This window comes from Caretta caretta, chromosome 13, assembly GCF_965140235.1.
Source record: "Caretta caretta isolate rCarCar2 chromosome 13, rCarCar1.hap1, whole genome shotgun sequence".
NCBI lineage: Eukaryota > Metazoa > Chordata > Testudines > Cheloniidae > Caretta > Caretta caretta.
Genome location: NC_134218.1, coordinates 32,635,430 through 32,650,332, shown reverse-complemented (window position 1 = coordinate 32,650,332; position 14,903 = coordinate 32,635,430). Strand labels below are relative to the sequence as shown.

General features: G+C 46.6%; 1 protein-coding gene across 14 annotated transcripts in view; it reads left to right on the top strand.

The window, feature by feature from the left end:
* CEP250 (centrosomal protein 250) overlaps positions 1-14,903 on the top strand; it is a 123,282-nt gene that overhangs the window by 35,622 nt on the left and 72,757 nt on the right. For all 14 annotated transcript variants that reach the window (XM_048820053.2, XM_075118867.1, XM_048820052.2 and 11 more), the window contains 6 exons: positions 2,135-2,380; positions 3,535-3,631; positions 4,163-4,261; positions 9,990-10,151; positions 10,566-10,744; positions 11,219-11,401. In XM_048820053.2, coding sequence (XP_048676010.2) covers positions 2,135-2,380; positions 3,535-3,631; positions 4,163-4,261; positions 9,990-10,151; positions 10,566-10,744; positions 11,219-11,401 — 966 coding nt within the window. The remainder of the gene's footprint in view (positions 1-2,134; positions 2,381-3,534; positions 3,632-4,162; positions 4,262-9,989; positions 10,152-10,565; positions 10,745-11,218; positions 11,402-14,903) is intronic.

The window sequence follows — 14,903 nt, the reverse complement described above, 5'->3', positions numbered from 1 at the left end:
AGCTCGCAACCCCTCACATAAAACCTTGTGACCCCCTGAGAGGTCAAGACCCCCAGTTTGAGAACCCCTGCTTTATTTCATTTCCCCTTTAACTGTAGAGAGTCCTTACAAGGAGAAAAACCCCTGTTTGACAGTCTCTAAAATTGTATTAGAGATGGCGGTAACGCTCCTTTTGGGGAAAAAGTTAATTGAGATGGGCTGGAGTTGTTTTTAAAGTCAGATCTTGCTTCTTTGAAGACAAAACCAGACAAACACATGCAAAAGGGGAAAAAAAGAACAGCTTCTGTCTTTTTGATGGTGACTCTCACTTGCGATCTCATTGCTGGAGAAACACTAGCGAAAGCATTGCTCTGATCAGCCACTCAGAGACCTGGTAAACTTTTACAAGCATCAGACTGTTTCAGGCATTGCTGTTAGCCAGCTCCTTGTGCACGGGCTTTACGCAGTGGTACAAAATGTACAGTCTTGGCCAGCTAAGCCAGTCTCTTATTAAACAGTAGACAAAAGGGAACAGAAGAAATAAGGTGGGGAAGGAAAAGGACACAGGAGGGATAGGGTGACAGCAAGAATCAAGGTCTCCCATCCCAGGTGGTATTCATGATTTAACCAAAGCTTGTGGAGGTGGTGTCCCTCTCTCTGGCCCAGACAGGTCAGGATATCTCCACAATCAGGACAGTGAAGGCCCAATGGTGAAAATGCGTATCCTGGAATTCCAGGAAATAGTGGTGGTAGCAGCCATGATGGTAGAGCTCACTCCTTCCAGTCCACCCACCTCCCAATCAGTCAGCGTCCACTAATTCAGCCTTCCGCTTTTCTTCTGAAACAATTTTATGTGACAGCTTGTTGTGACAATTCACAAACCTTTACCCATTTTCCATCAGATAAGCTCATAATTGGAGTAGGACTGCTAGGTTCCAATTATTACAACAGACTCCTAATTTGGTTCACTAGCCCTACTCTCTGCCCCCAGATGTCAAAGCAATCAAAGTAACTATGTGGATTTTAGGGCACTTTAGAGTAGTCCTTTAAACAGAAAGCTGTTCTTAACCTTAACTATAGCAGAGTTGTACAAGAGGGTGTGTTGGGCAACCTTAACTGTATGCCTGTAATTAGCCCCATCTTAACTTAATCCCTGGATTTGCACACAGCCAGTCTAATTTTTGGGCAGGAGATCTTCTGTATTTTCACAACCTCCTCTGCTCCTCATGTGCCTCATACCACACCGTACACCCTGCTGGAGACAAGTACATCCATATAAATTTCCTGCCATGTTTCCCAACTAAGGAGCTTATAACACTTTTGTAATTGGAATTTGAGGAACAAGCCACTGGTCAAGCCTGTGGAAATTGTTAGCTGCAGAAACCTGAAAGTTCCAACTTTTTCCTTACAACACAGGGAAGTTAGACTGGGGAGAACCCTCTTAGTATCAGTGTAGAAATTAAAGTTGCTAAATCAAGCACTCAACCAGAAAATCCCAAAGTTCAGGTTTCGCCCATGAATCTTTGCCATGTTGCACACACGTAATGCTTTAACAAAGGAAACAATACTAGAAAAACATGATGTATCTATAATGAGGTGAAGTCAATACTTCAGGAAGTAGCTTAGCTTTGGAGATTTCCTGATTTTTAGTGTAGATCACCTTTAATGGTATAATAATGCAAGATTTTTGCATTCAGGTTTTTAGCTGTGTGTTTGTTTTGTTTGGGTTTTTTGGAGGAGTGGGGGTTGTGCAAAAAGAAAATGTATGCAAGCCCTTAGATGCTTATCTGTCCCTGTCTGAATGTTTCACAATTCTAGTATATTTTTCTTTACAACATTCCTGTGAGGTAGAAAAGTGCTTTATCCCCATTTTGCAGATGGGGAATTGAGACACAGGAAGTCTGTGGCAGAGCTGGGAATTAAAGCTGGGTCTCCCTAGTCCTAGACTAGCATTGAAACATCCTCTTCTTCCTTAGTTGATTACAAACCAGATCACTGATCCTCTAAGTATCTGAGATGGCTGAACAGCTTTGGAAAATGTGAATACTGATCTTCGACAATGGGTTGTAATTGTCATGCTGTGACATGGTTAAAAGATGAATTTGCAGATGAAAGTGTTCTTGAGGATCTATTTTACTATTTTATTCTGCTTTAGGGACTTGTCAGCACTGAAGGCAGACCAGATAAGACTTTCTGGATCAATACTTGTCAGCTGCTTCCATCTAAGTTCTGGTACACGGCACTGGGAGTCGAACACTTTGGAAAGATCTGCCCCAAGGGATCAGACACAACAGCTTTGTGCAAGGGCTCAGGAGCTGGAGAAGGAAGTATACCAGAAAACCCAAGAAGTGATGTGCTTGCAGGTCAAAGGGAATATAGAGAAAGAGGAGCTTCAGGGCAGGTAAATTAGTCTTAAAAACCCCACACACCTTTGGGGAATGTTTCTCACCATTTATCACAGAGGCCTTTGGATTCAATCTGTATTCTCCTTCAAAGCACAGCCACTCCGTACTGGGCTTGTTTTTTGAAATGGTATTTGCTGTTGGCTTTAAAAAGAAATAGGCATAGAGGAGCCTGAATGTAAAGAAAATGGGCTCTCTGAGTGAGATGAACTTGGGAGTAATAGTGTGTGTGGAAATGGGGATTTCCTTGGAGGGTGGGAGGCAAAGCTGGGTTTACAGGTACAAGAGAACCTTAGAGTTACGAACACCAGAGTTACATACCGACTGGTCAAGCACACAACTCATTTGGAATCGGAAGTATGCAATCAAGCAGCAGCAGAGACCAAAAAAAAAAAAAGGAAACACAGTACAGAATTGTGTTAAATGTAAACTACTAAAAAAAAAAGGGGGGGGAAGTTTAAAGAAAAGATTTGACAAAGTAAGGAAACTATTTCTGTGCTTGTGTCATTTAAAGCAAGATAGTTAAAAGCATAATTTTTATTTTGCATAGAAAAGTTTCAAAGCTTTAAGTCAATGTTCCGTTGTAAACTTTTGAAAGAACCATAACGTTTTGTTCAGAGTTACAAACATTTTAGAGTTACGAACAACCTCCATTCCCGAGGTGTTCGTAACTCTGAGGTTCTACTGTAATGTAATTGAAGAGAAATGATGACCAGTGTAAAGGGACTGGTTCTGTCCCCCACCACAGTGCAATGCTATGGTAACCAGACCTATGCTGCAAGGGGCTGGAGAGAGAATCTCCACAGTGCAGATGCTGCATGGGGCTGCCACTTATACTGCCCCCTTGCAAGACCAGGTGCAGGGACATGTTGGGGGCATCTACACAGTGCTCAAAGTTACAGGGTTCCTGGGTGTGACACAGCCCGTAATCAGCCCTTCATGGGGCTGCTGTAACTTACCATACCAGAACCACAGAGCACCTCAGAATCCTGAAGGCCCAAAGGTGGCTTAAAGCCATCTCTGTCCCCTCCCTCTAGGCTGAGTCTTCTGTGGTGTATGTCATGGAGGTGCTGCACAGACTTTCAGACATAGTTCCTATGCAGTTGATGGTGTACTAAGCTTTTGGAATATTGCACAGACTTTTTCTTCTCAGGGTGATGGAGCTCTCAGCCTTGCTGGCGCAGTCCCAGAAGCAGAATGAGGAGAAAGAAATGACCGTGAAGACGCTTAGTGACACGATGGAGATTCTGGTGTGTGACAAATTTGTGGAAAAACAGCCCAACAGAAAAGCTATTGGGTTTGAGCTGTGTTTTTCCCCCAGCCTCACCATAAAGAGTTGTGGCTTCCTCCATATATGGGAACATAAGGCACTTTGCCTAAATGTGTGTTTCGTGGTTGGCAACGGAAGGCTGGGCAGTGGCAGGGGAACTGTGTGCACATCTCATCCAGCATCGGAGAGCTTGTAACAGAACATTTCACCTCAGGCACTTGTAATCCAGTTAGGTCAGTGACCAAAGACTGTCAGCATATGACAGACAGCTTCTCTTTTTATCCAGAATGACTTGTTGGCCTGTCTCATTCAGAGTTAGCAGGTGTTCACATTGAAGTTGGTGTCCTTGTTCATTTCAGCAGAGAAGATAAGGATTGACTGGGCCATGAAGAGTAATGTACCCTTTCATCCCGAGAGCTGGCCCTTCTTTTCGGAGTTGAGGCACAGGGGCAAGTCAGTGCTAGGGGAGATGGAAATGCTCCAACTCATCCTTTCTTTATTCTGTTTCTAGGAGGCCAGTCGGGTGGCGGTAGAATATAAAGCTTCACTGACCGAGAATGCCAAAGAAGAAACCCTTTCCCTTCATCAGGTGATAAAAGACATAACTCAGGTAAATAAAATGTTCTGGCGCTATAGCCATTCTGCTACAGACATATCTGGGAAAGGCACAGGAAGTGCACAATATATGTGTACATGTCCAAAGGCCAGAAATCTGGGAAAAGACCCTGACTTGGAAAATCTAACTTCTCACATCTCACTTGCCTGTAAATTGCCTTTCACTGTGGGCTAGATCCTGTAGACTTTGCGTACACCTTACTCAGGCAAACATTGAAGTCACTGGGAGTTTTGCCTGAGAAGGAATGTAGGGGTCAAGTCGTGTCTTTTTGGAACATTAACAGTATTTTTTTTTATCCTTATCCTGGCTTTGCTGAAACACTTGTTTAGCCTTCTGCCTTAATAACTTATCTCATCTCATCTCTTTGCCTCTCCAGCCCAGCCCAGTCCTCCCTCTTCAAAGTGATAGTCATTAAACTGGGTTTTCAAAAACAGTGTTTGGATGGTCCCTTACACCCTTTGCACTGCACCAGTGCCTCCAACCTTCTTCCCTCCAGCTCGTCCATTTCTCTGACTGTCCTCCCCACACCCTCATTTCCCCAAGGCTGCAACTGCCTGCTAGCTCCACCCTCTTCCTTGCCATCACATGTCCCTGGTAAGATTGGAGGGGCCATGGAGAGAAGGGCAAGTAGTGGGGTCTGAGGAGTGCATATAATAGCTGGATAGGTCCATCAATGGCTATTAGCCAGAATGGGCAGGGATGGTATCCACAGCCTCTGTTTGCTAGAAGCTGGTAATGGGCGACAGGGGATGGATTGCTTGATGATTACCTGTTCTATTCATTCCCTCTGAAGCACCTGGCATTGGCCACAGTTGGAAGACAGGATACTGGGCTAGATGGACCTTTGGTCTGACCCAGTATGGCTGTTCTTGAGACAAGAAGGGGCAGGTGAGGTGAGTTGAGATCCAGATCCCTACCCCAGATCTGTGCGTAGTGTGTGGGACGGGTCTCTACACACATGCGTTCACCTGAGGAGGCTCAGAGGGGAGTGACATGCCCCATTGATCTCAATGAAATGTTCTCAGATGGATGAGAATACCCCATGGAGATGAATACCGCTTGAAATAATAGTTCAGAGAGGTGTGAACTTAGGACGTAAACTCACTGTGCTGCTCAAGTTCAGTGGCTGCATCACGTCACTTTGGGCCACCCAGTTAAACTGACTCAGCAACTCAGCCTTAGCCCTGGTCTACACTAGGACTTTAGGTCGAATTTAGCAGCGTTAAATCGATGTAAACCTGCACCTGTCCACACGATGAAGCCCTTTATTTCGACTTAAAGGGCTCTTAAAATCGATTTCCTTACTCAACCCCTGACAAGTGGATTAGCGCTTAAATCGGCCTTGGCGGGTCGAATTTGGGGTACTGTGGACACAATTCGACGGTATTGGCCTCCGGGAGCTATCCCAGAGTGCTCCATTGTGACACTGCTCTGGACTGCTCTCAACTCAGATGCACGATTGTTTGCCTTTGCTCTGACACAGGGAGGGGCAACTGAAGACACGGCTTACAGGGTTGGCTTATAGGGAGCTAAAATCAACAAAGGGGGTGGCTTTACATCAAGGAGTATTTCAGACAGGACTTCACGGAGGGTTCCAATAAGAAATGGTGCACCTAAGTTATTGTTCTTATTGGAACAAGGAGGTTAGTCTGGCCTCTGATTGATACATGGCTAGATTTACCTCACTGCACCTTCTCTGTGCGTGACTGCAGTGTGACCTAGAGGAATGAGTCCCCTAGACGGGGGGCGGGGAGGGGTTTGCAAATGAGTACAAAACAAATCTGGTCTGTTTCTTGTTTTGATACACTCCATCTATCTTTTACATCTTTGGCTGGCAGCAGACGATGCAGAAGGACTGCATGCCATCCACATCTCATGGCTGCTCGGCAGAAGATGGTACAATAGGACTGCTAGCCATCCTCATCTCTTGCCTGCCCGGCAGAAGATGATGCAATAGGATTGCTAGCAATCCGTATCACCTGACTGCTCACCATAAGATGGTTCAATAGGACTGACTGCAGGACTAAAGAGAATGACTTGATCAAGTCACTCCAAATTTAGTCCCTGCGCCCATGTCTGCCCAGGTGCTCCTGATCGACCTCACACAGGCGACCAGGAGCACCTTGGACATGACGATGACGGCTACCAGTCCTATTGCACCGTCTGCTGCCACAAGGCAATGGGTTGCTGCTGCTGTGTAGCAATGCAGTACCACGTCTGCCAGCACCCAGGAGACATACGGTGACAGTGAGCTGAGCGGGCTCCATGCTTGCCGTGGTATGGCGTCTGCATAGGTAACTCAGGAAAAAAGGCGCGAAACGATTGTCTGCCCTTGCTTTCACGGAGGGAGGGAGGGAACGGGGGCCTGACGATATGTACCCAGAACCACCTGCGACAATGTTTTAGCCCCCATCAGTCACTGGGATCTCAACCCAGAATTCCAATGGGCAGCGGAGACTGCGGGAACTGTGGGATAGCTACCCACAGTGCAACTCTCCGGAAGTAGACGCTAGCCTCGGTACTGTAGAAGCACTCCGCCGAGTTAATGCACTTCATGCACTTAAAGCATTTTCTGTGGAGACACACACACTGGAATATATAAAACCGATTTCTAAAAAAACCACTTCTATAAATTCAACCTAATTTCGTAGTGTAGACATACCCTTAGTATTGCTACATATGCACATTTCACTCTCTTTAACATGTCAGTTATGGTTAACCCGTATTGGAGTTCCCAACTTTATTCAAACTCTTTCAGTATTGCTTCCCCAAAGGGGCAGCAGGGGCTGTGTGCTAGTTGAGATCAACCCTGAGCAGGTGATATCAGTTTGGGCATAGTTTGAGACCCAGGTGTGTGGTGGGCCAGAAAAAAGAGGATTTTGATATCACGTGGCTTTTTCTCAGGAACATGTTGCTCAAGTGACCCCAGATTTGGTCCACTAACCCTACCCATGAAGCACAGCAAATGTCAGGACACTCTGATTCAGTATGTGGAAAAGTAGTCTGCTAAACAGTGAGTCACAACCGTTACTATAGTGCACTACTGCTCTGCTGTAATTACTCAGGCATGTTATGGGTTCTTCATCACCTGAAATCTTTAATTCAAGATCAGGATGTATTTTGTAAAAGATCAGATCTACCATAACCAGAAGTTATGGGTCTGATGCAGGATGAAATTATCTGGCCCATGTATGCAAGAGGTCAGAGTAGATCATAATGTTCCCATCTGGCCTTACATTTGTGAATAATCGACTGTAAAAACTGGCATTATTTAGATTGCATGAACAAGTGTAGGAAGGGAACTGACTGAGTGTCCAATGGCTAGGGCACTAGACTGCAACTTGGAATTAGAGATGCTATTTCTGCTTTACTCTGTGACTTTGGGCAAGTTACTTGGGCCAGAATTCTCAGCGTTGGGTGCCTAAAGATAATTTCCTAAATTCATACTAAGACTCCTAAATGAAAGTGGCTAACTTTTGAGAGGCGCTGAGCAAGTGCTGCTTTCAAATGATTTAAATGAAAAATTAGGTTATCTTTATTGAGGCACCCTTGTTTGAAGACTATGGCTTTCATCTCTCATCTGTAAAGTGTCAATAACACTTCCCTTCCTTCGTGAAGCCATGTGAGATCATCATAAGAAAATCACTAAAGAAATGCTGAGTATTGTTATCCAGATTATGGAAGATAGATCAGTTTTCACTGTCCCATGACAGAAGAATAAGGGTGGGTCCTTTGCTGAGGTTAGGGTGCAGTGAATATAGAACAAATGAAAGGAAATGGTGCTTCACACAACAAAATCTGCCTCGGAAATGTACTGGAGGTTATTAGGTCAGATATGGCGGCTGTATTTATTTTTTATGACCAATAACACTTGTTAGAAATCCCAATATAAGAGTAATCAAATCTCCTACTTCAAGGCCTTGCCTGATTGCTGCAGGGGTCAGGAGGGACATTATTTTCTTTTCCCTATACAGCACTACATAATTGGCTCTCATTCTGGGCCACAGCCCTCAAAGGAGCATCTGAGCAGTCCCTTCCAGGATTCAGGGAGTGAAGGAGAACTTCCTCCCAGCCTGTCTCAGAAGCCCTAGATGTGGGCCCTGAAACAGGATGCTAGCACTTATTTCATGTCCCAACCTCTCTGTGTTCCCTTTTGCCATGGCCTCTCCTGTCACTCTGTCAGCAGCTTGACAATTTCTGGCTCTTAAGTTTCACACCATGTGACATGGCAGGGCTTCTCCCCAACTTCCAAGCATATACTGCCATGTCCAGTGTCCTTTAAGATTTAGTGTACAAACATAAGGAAATAAAACAAACACAAACAGTCCCTTTGCTCAACCTTTTGTCTTAGGGTTTCATGACCCCACTCCCAGGCATCTCGGACGATCCAGCTATTTGCAGCTTCCCAGTCCCAGTCCACTCTGCTCCCTTTCTGGAACACCAGCTCGAGGGCTACTTCCTGGGAACCTGGCCCTTGCTCCAAGGACTCACCACAGGAGTTAACTCCACTCCTCTGGGGGAATCTCTCCCCAGGCACAGCCTGCCCCAATCACTCCTCTCTGTCCTGCCCTCTGACAAGTCTTTTTAGCCCCAGGTGTAGCCCTTCCCCTTTTCATTGGCTCAGTTGGGCCCACCTGCTCTGACACAGGAAAGCTGGGCCTGGTCTGCTCACAAGGACCAGGTACCCTTTGACATACCACTCTTTTTCTGGTACTTCCAGAGCCCTTTGTTACTAGCCCCATGGCTGTCTGCCCAAGAGCACTTTGATAAAGTCTTAGAACTTCTGTGTGCTTGGCGTTCCTTATCCACATGCCTCCTGGACTTCCTTTCCTGCTTGTGGCCTTTAACTGGGCAATCTTACTGTTAGCTGCATGGTCCACATGCATGTTGTGTGAGGCGAGTCATTATTGTTCTGTCTGTTTGCTCATTTAATCCATATAAGTTTAAATGTCTTTTCACTTGTATTTTTCAGTCAATCTGATGTGCTGATGAGTAATTCTTCTTTCCCTGCACATGTGTATAAGTCCTCTGTGTTTCCTTTGCACGTGCTGGTAACATTAACTCATTCTTTTTGACTGCCCCTGGTTTTCCTTACAAACTTTAGTTGACTGACTGTTCCTCTTAGGTTGCCTCCCTTTCTCCATTCCCAGGACAGGAATTTTAACCTCAGATCTTTGCATAGACCCTCATGAAGCTTCTTTGGCCAGTTCTTGCTCTTTTCAACCTACTGTTTCAGAGGAATTATGATCAGTTGCTCTTCTATTACCTTATTCTTCAGAATTTGTCAGCTGCTTTCTTCTCTGGGGAGTTTTAATACTACTTTTCATGGGTATTGGTCACTAGAGGCCTGATTCTGTTACATTAAAGCTCTTTATATCTTTCTGACCGCATAAAGAAGCCTTAAAGGAGGCAGAAACAGTGCCTGGGGGCCACAAGAAGCTGAGCAGTGGTTAAAGTAAGCCCCCAGAAGGCCTAGAATGGAGGGAGTACAAACATAACATCCATTCCTGCCCCACGGTTTTTCTCTTGTTCTGCATTATTCTGGAAGCACCCGTACCTGAAATGCAGGAGGTCATGGCCCCCAGAACCAATCTTCCCTATTGCCTTAAGTCAGTTAGCCTGTAACCTCTGACTGAAGGGTGGCATGGAGGAGGAGGGAGACATAGGTAAATAAGAGTGAGTGATAGGAGGGAAAGAGTAACAGCTTGGTCTGGGGTTTCAGGCCGTGCTAGACGATACTGACAACGCAGTCAACATCTCATGGGCTGAGAGCTCCCAGCATCCTGAATCCAGCGCCCTCTCCTCCCTGCTGAGTTCCAGTGACATGGAAAGGGCCCTCGTTCTGGTGCACGAAGCATTGTCAAGGAGGTGCCGGGCAGTACAGGTGAGAGGGATCGGGTGCAGGACTCTTTTGACACTGGCAGCAATTTCCCCAACCCCACTGCCAGCCCACTCTCTCAAATGCCTATGCCTCGTCCGGCCTTTCCCCCTCCACTCACTCCTGCCCTCCAGCCATCCTTCTCTCCACACGGAGACTGCCATTCCTCTGCCCCCACTACCTCTGTAATTTCCCCTCCCAACCTGAGCACCCTCCCACACTGGATCACATCTTTTGCCCTCAGATGATCCGCTCCTCTCCTGACTCTCCCAGCTGACTTATGTTTGAACTATCTCCCTGCACTCTTCAGCTGCTGTTGCCCTCAGGCCTAACTGTTGACCTCCTCCTAGCTGGTCCTCCTGGACCCATCTTCTCAACCCCTACCTGCTCATACACTCATTCCGCCTCTTCCCCTGGCAGGCCCTAAGGGAGCAGCTTTCAGCCAGCCAGAATGCTGTCCATTCTCTGCAACATCAGCAAAGGCAGCAGGAAGAGGAATGCAAGATGCTGAGGCAGAGGCTCCAGCAGCTGGAAGAGAACTGCAAGACACTCACTAGCCAGATGCAGCATCTCCAATCACTGGTGGAAACGCTCAGCAGGTCAGCCCTATGTCCTCCCTCCACGTCGTATAGGGACTTCAGTGTTTGGGGCTAAGAGCTCTCTTGTTCCATAGTAAATCTGGCTCTGCTTCTCAGGTTAGTCTTTTCCTGTCACCAGCAATTCATGTTCCTAGCCACTGCCCCATCTCCAGGCTGCCTGAGGGAATTGGAGAGCTGCCTGAGTACAGTGTATGTCCAGTCCAACCTCTGCCACCCTTAAACTAAGCTCCCTAGGAGCATCCTGCATCCCCAGGTTGTAGAGAGGCCCTCTGCCAAGCACTGCGTCCCACTGAGTGAGAACAACAGCCTCCCCAGCCCCTTTCCCCCACCTCATCTCCCAGGAGAGGAAAAGAGGTTCACATGCAGCAATTACTTCTTAACCCCTCCCCGCACATTCCATCCTGACGGGTGTGGATGGGATCTGCTCATGCCAGATTATCCTCATTCTGCTGACTGGGCCCTGCCTCTTTGCAGTGACCGTGTGAACCTGGAGAAGGCCAGGGAAGAGCTGCAGCAACAGCTGGAGGTGTCTGAGCAGGAGGCCTGGCGCTTGCGCCGAAGCAACACTGAGCTACAACTGAAGGAAGATTTGTCTCAAGGGGAGAAGGAGGAGCAGCAGCTGGAGATGGAGAGGATCCTTCGGGAGAGGGAGCGCCTGTGAGCTCTTTTGTCATCTGTCCACAGGGCGAGGGGTTGGGGCACTGTGGAAGCATGCTGGGAATGGTGGCTGAGTGCTGGAGGTGGCAGTGATGGGTGGCTGCACAGGCATGGAGGTGGAAGCTAGGAGCTGAAGGGAGGCACCAGGGAAGGGAACATGGGGTCGGGTTAGGATGGTGAGTGCAATTTTTGGCTTTTATTTCCATGATATTAGATTATTGCTAATCTTCCGTGTGGCCTCATCCCCTCCTCCCTTCATTCCACTATTGGTCCTTGGAGGGCAGGGTTTGTACTTAATCATCCCTGATGTCCTGACTCTTTTCAGTCTTTGCTTACTGACTGAGACATGAAAATGGTTCTTCCTTGCAGATTTCAGAGTAACAGCCGTGTTAGTCTGTATTCGCAAAAAGAAAAGGAGTACTTGGGGCACCTTAGAGACTAACCAATTTATTTGAGCATAAGCTTTCGTGAGCTACAGCTCACTTCATCGGATGCATACTGTGGAAACTGCAGAAGACATTATATACACAGAGACCATGAAACAATACCTCCCCCACCCCACTCTCCTGCTAGTAATAGCTTATCTAAAGTGATCACTCTCCTTACAATGTGTATGATAATCAAGTTGGGCCATTTCCAGCACAAATCCAGGTTTTCTCACCCTCTGCCCCCCCCACCCCCCACAAACTCACTCTCCTGCTGGTAATAGCCCATCCAAAGTGACCACTCTCTTTACAGTGTGTATGATAATCAAGGTGGGCCATTTCCAGCACAAATCTAGGTTTTCTCATCCCCCCCCTTCCAAAACCCACACACACAAACTCACTCTCCTGCTGGTAATAGCTTATCCAAAGTGATCACTCTCCCTACAATGTGCATGATAATCAAGGTGGGCCATTTTCAGCACAAATCCAGGTTTTCTCACCCCCCCACCCCCATACACACACAAACTCACTCTGCTGCTGGTAATAGCTCATCCAAACTGACCATTCTCCTTACAATGTGTATGATAATCAAGGTGGGCCATTTCCAGCATAAATCCAAGTTTAACCAGAACGTCGGGGGGGGGGGTAGGAAAAAACAAGGGGAAATAGGCTGCCTTGCATAATGACTTAGCCACTCCCAGTCTCTATTTAAGCCTAAGTTAATAGTATCCAATTTGCAAATGAATTCCAATTCAGCAGTTTCTCGCTGGAGTCTGGATTTGAAGTTCTTTTATTGTAAGATAGCGACCTTCATGTCTGTAATTGCGTGACCAGAGAGATTGAAGTGTTCTCCGACTGGTTTATGAATGTTATAATTCTTGACATCTGATTTGTGTCCATTTATTCTTTTACGTAGAGACTGTCCAGTTTGACCAATGTACATGGCAGAGGGGCATTGCTGGCACATGATGGCATATATCACATTGGTGGATGTGCAGGTGAACGAGCCTCTGATAGTGTGGCTGATGTTATTAGGCCCTGTGATGGTGTCCCCTGAATAGATATGTGGGCACAGTTGGCAATGGGCTTTGTTGCAAGGATAGGTTCCTGGGTTAGTGGTTCTGTTGTGTGGTATGTGGTTGTTGGTGAGTATTTGCTTCAGGTTGGGGGGCTGTCTGTAGTCAAGGACTGGCCTGTCTCCCAAGATTTGTGAGAGTGTTGGGTCATCCTTCAGGATAGGTTGTAGATCCTTAATAATGCGTTGGAGGGGTTTTAGTTGGGGGCTGAAGGTGACGGCTAGTGGCATTCTGTTATTTTCTTTGTTAGGCCTGTCCTGTAGTAGGTGACTTCTGGGAACTCTTCTGGCTCTATCAATCTGTTTCTTCACTTCTGCAGGTGGATATTGTAGTTGTAAGAATGCTTGATAGAGATCTTGTAGGTGTTTGTCTCTGTCTGAGGGGTTGGAGCAAATGCGGTTGTATTGCAGAGCTTAGCTGTAGACGATGGATCGTGTGGTGTGGTCAGGGTGAAAGCTGGAGGCATGTAGGTAGGAATAGCGGTCAGTAGGTTTCCGGTATAGGGTTGTGTTTATGTGACCATTGTTTATTAGCACTGTAGTGTCCAGGAAATGGATCTCTTGTGTGGACTGGACCAGGCTGAGGTTGATGGTGGGATGGAAATAGTTGAAATCATGGTGGAATTCCTCAAGGGCTTCTTTTCCATGGGTCCAGATGATGAAGATGTCATCAATATAGCGCAAGTAGAGTAGGGGCGTTAGGGGACGAGAGCTGAGGAAGCGTTGTTCTAAATCAGCCATAAAAATATTGGCATACTGTGGGGCCATGCGGGTACCCATAGCAGTGCCGCTGATCTGAAGGTATACATTGTCCCCAAAAGTAAAATAGTTATGGGTAAGGACAAAGTCACAAAGTTCAGCCACCAGGTTAGCCGTGACATTATCGGGGATAGTGTTCTTGACGGCTTGTAGTCCATCTTTGTGTGGAATGTTGGTGTAGAGGGCTTCTACATCCAGAGTGGCCAGGGTGGTGTTATCAAGAAGATCACCGATGGATTGTAGTTTCCTCAGGAAGTCAGTGGTGTCTCGAAGGTAGCTGGGAGTGCTGGTTGCGTAGGGCCTGTGGAGGGAGTCTACATAGCCAGACAATCCTGCTGTCAGGGTGCCAAAGCCTGAGATGATGGGGCACCCAGGATTTCCAGGTTTATGGATCTTGGGTAGTAGATAGAATATCCCAGGTCAGGGTTCCAGGGGTGTGTCTGTGTGGATTTGATCTTGTGCTTTTTCAGGAAGTTTCTTGAGCAAATGCTGTAGTTGCTTTTGGTAACTCTCAGTGGGATCATAGGGTAATGGCTTGTAGAAAGTGGTGTTGGAGAGCTGCCGAGCAGCCTCTTGTTCATATTCCGACCTATTCATGATGACAACAGCACCTCCTTTGTCAGCCTTTTTGATTATGATGTCAGAGTTGTTTCTGAGGCTGTGGATGGCATTATGTTCTGCACGGCTGAGGTTATGGGGCAAGTGATGCTGCTTTTCCACAATTTCAGCCTGTGCACGTCGGCGGAAGCACTCTGTGTAGAAGTCCAGTCTGCTGTTTCGACCTTCAGGAGTCCACCTAGAATCCTTCTTTTTTTAGTGTTGGTAGGGAGGCCTCTGTGGATTAGTATGTTGTTCAGAGGTATTTTGGAAATATTCCTTGAGTCGGAGACGTCGAAAATAGGATTCTAGGTCACCACAGAACTGTATCATGTTCGTGGGGGTGGAGGGGCAGAAGGAGAGGCCCCGAGATAGGACAGCTGCTTCTGCTGGTCTGAGAGTATAGTTGGATAGGTTAACAATATTGCTGGGTGGGTTGAGGGAACCATTGCTGTGGCCCCTTGTAGCATGTAGTAGTTTAGAAAGTTTAGTGTCCTTTTTCTTTTGTAGAGAAGCAAAGTGTGCGTTGTAAATGGCTTGTCTAGTTTTAGTAAATTCCAGCCACGAGGAAGTTTGTGTGGAAGGTTGTTTTTTTATGAGAGTATCCATTTTTGAGAGCTCATTCTTAATCTTTCCCTGTTTGCTG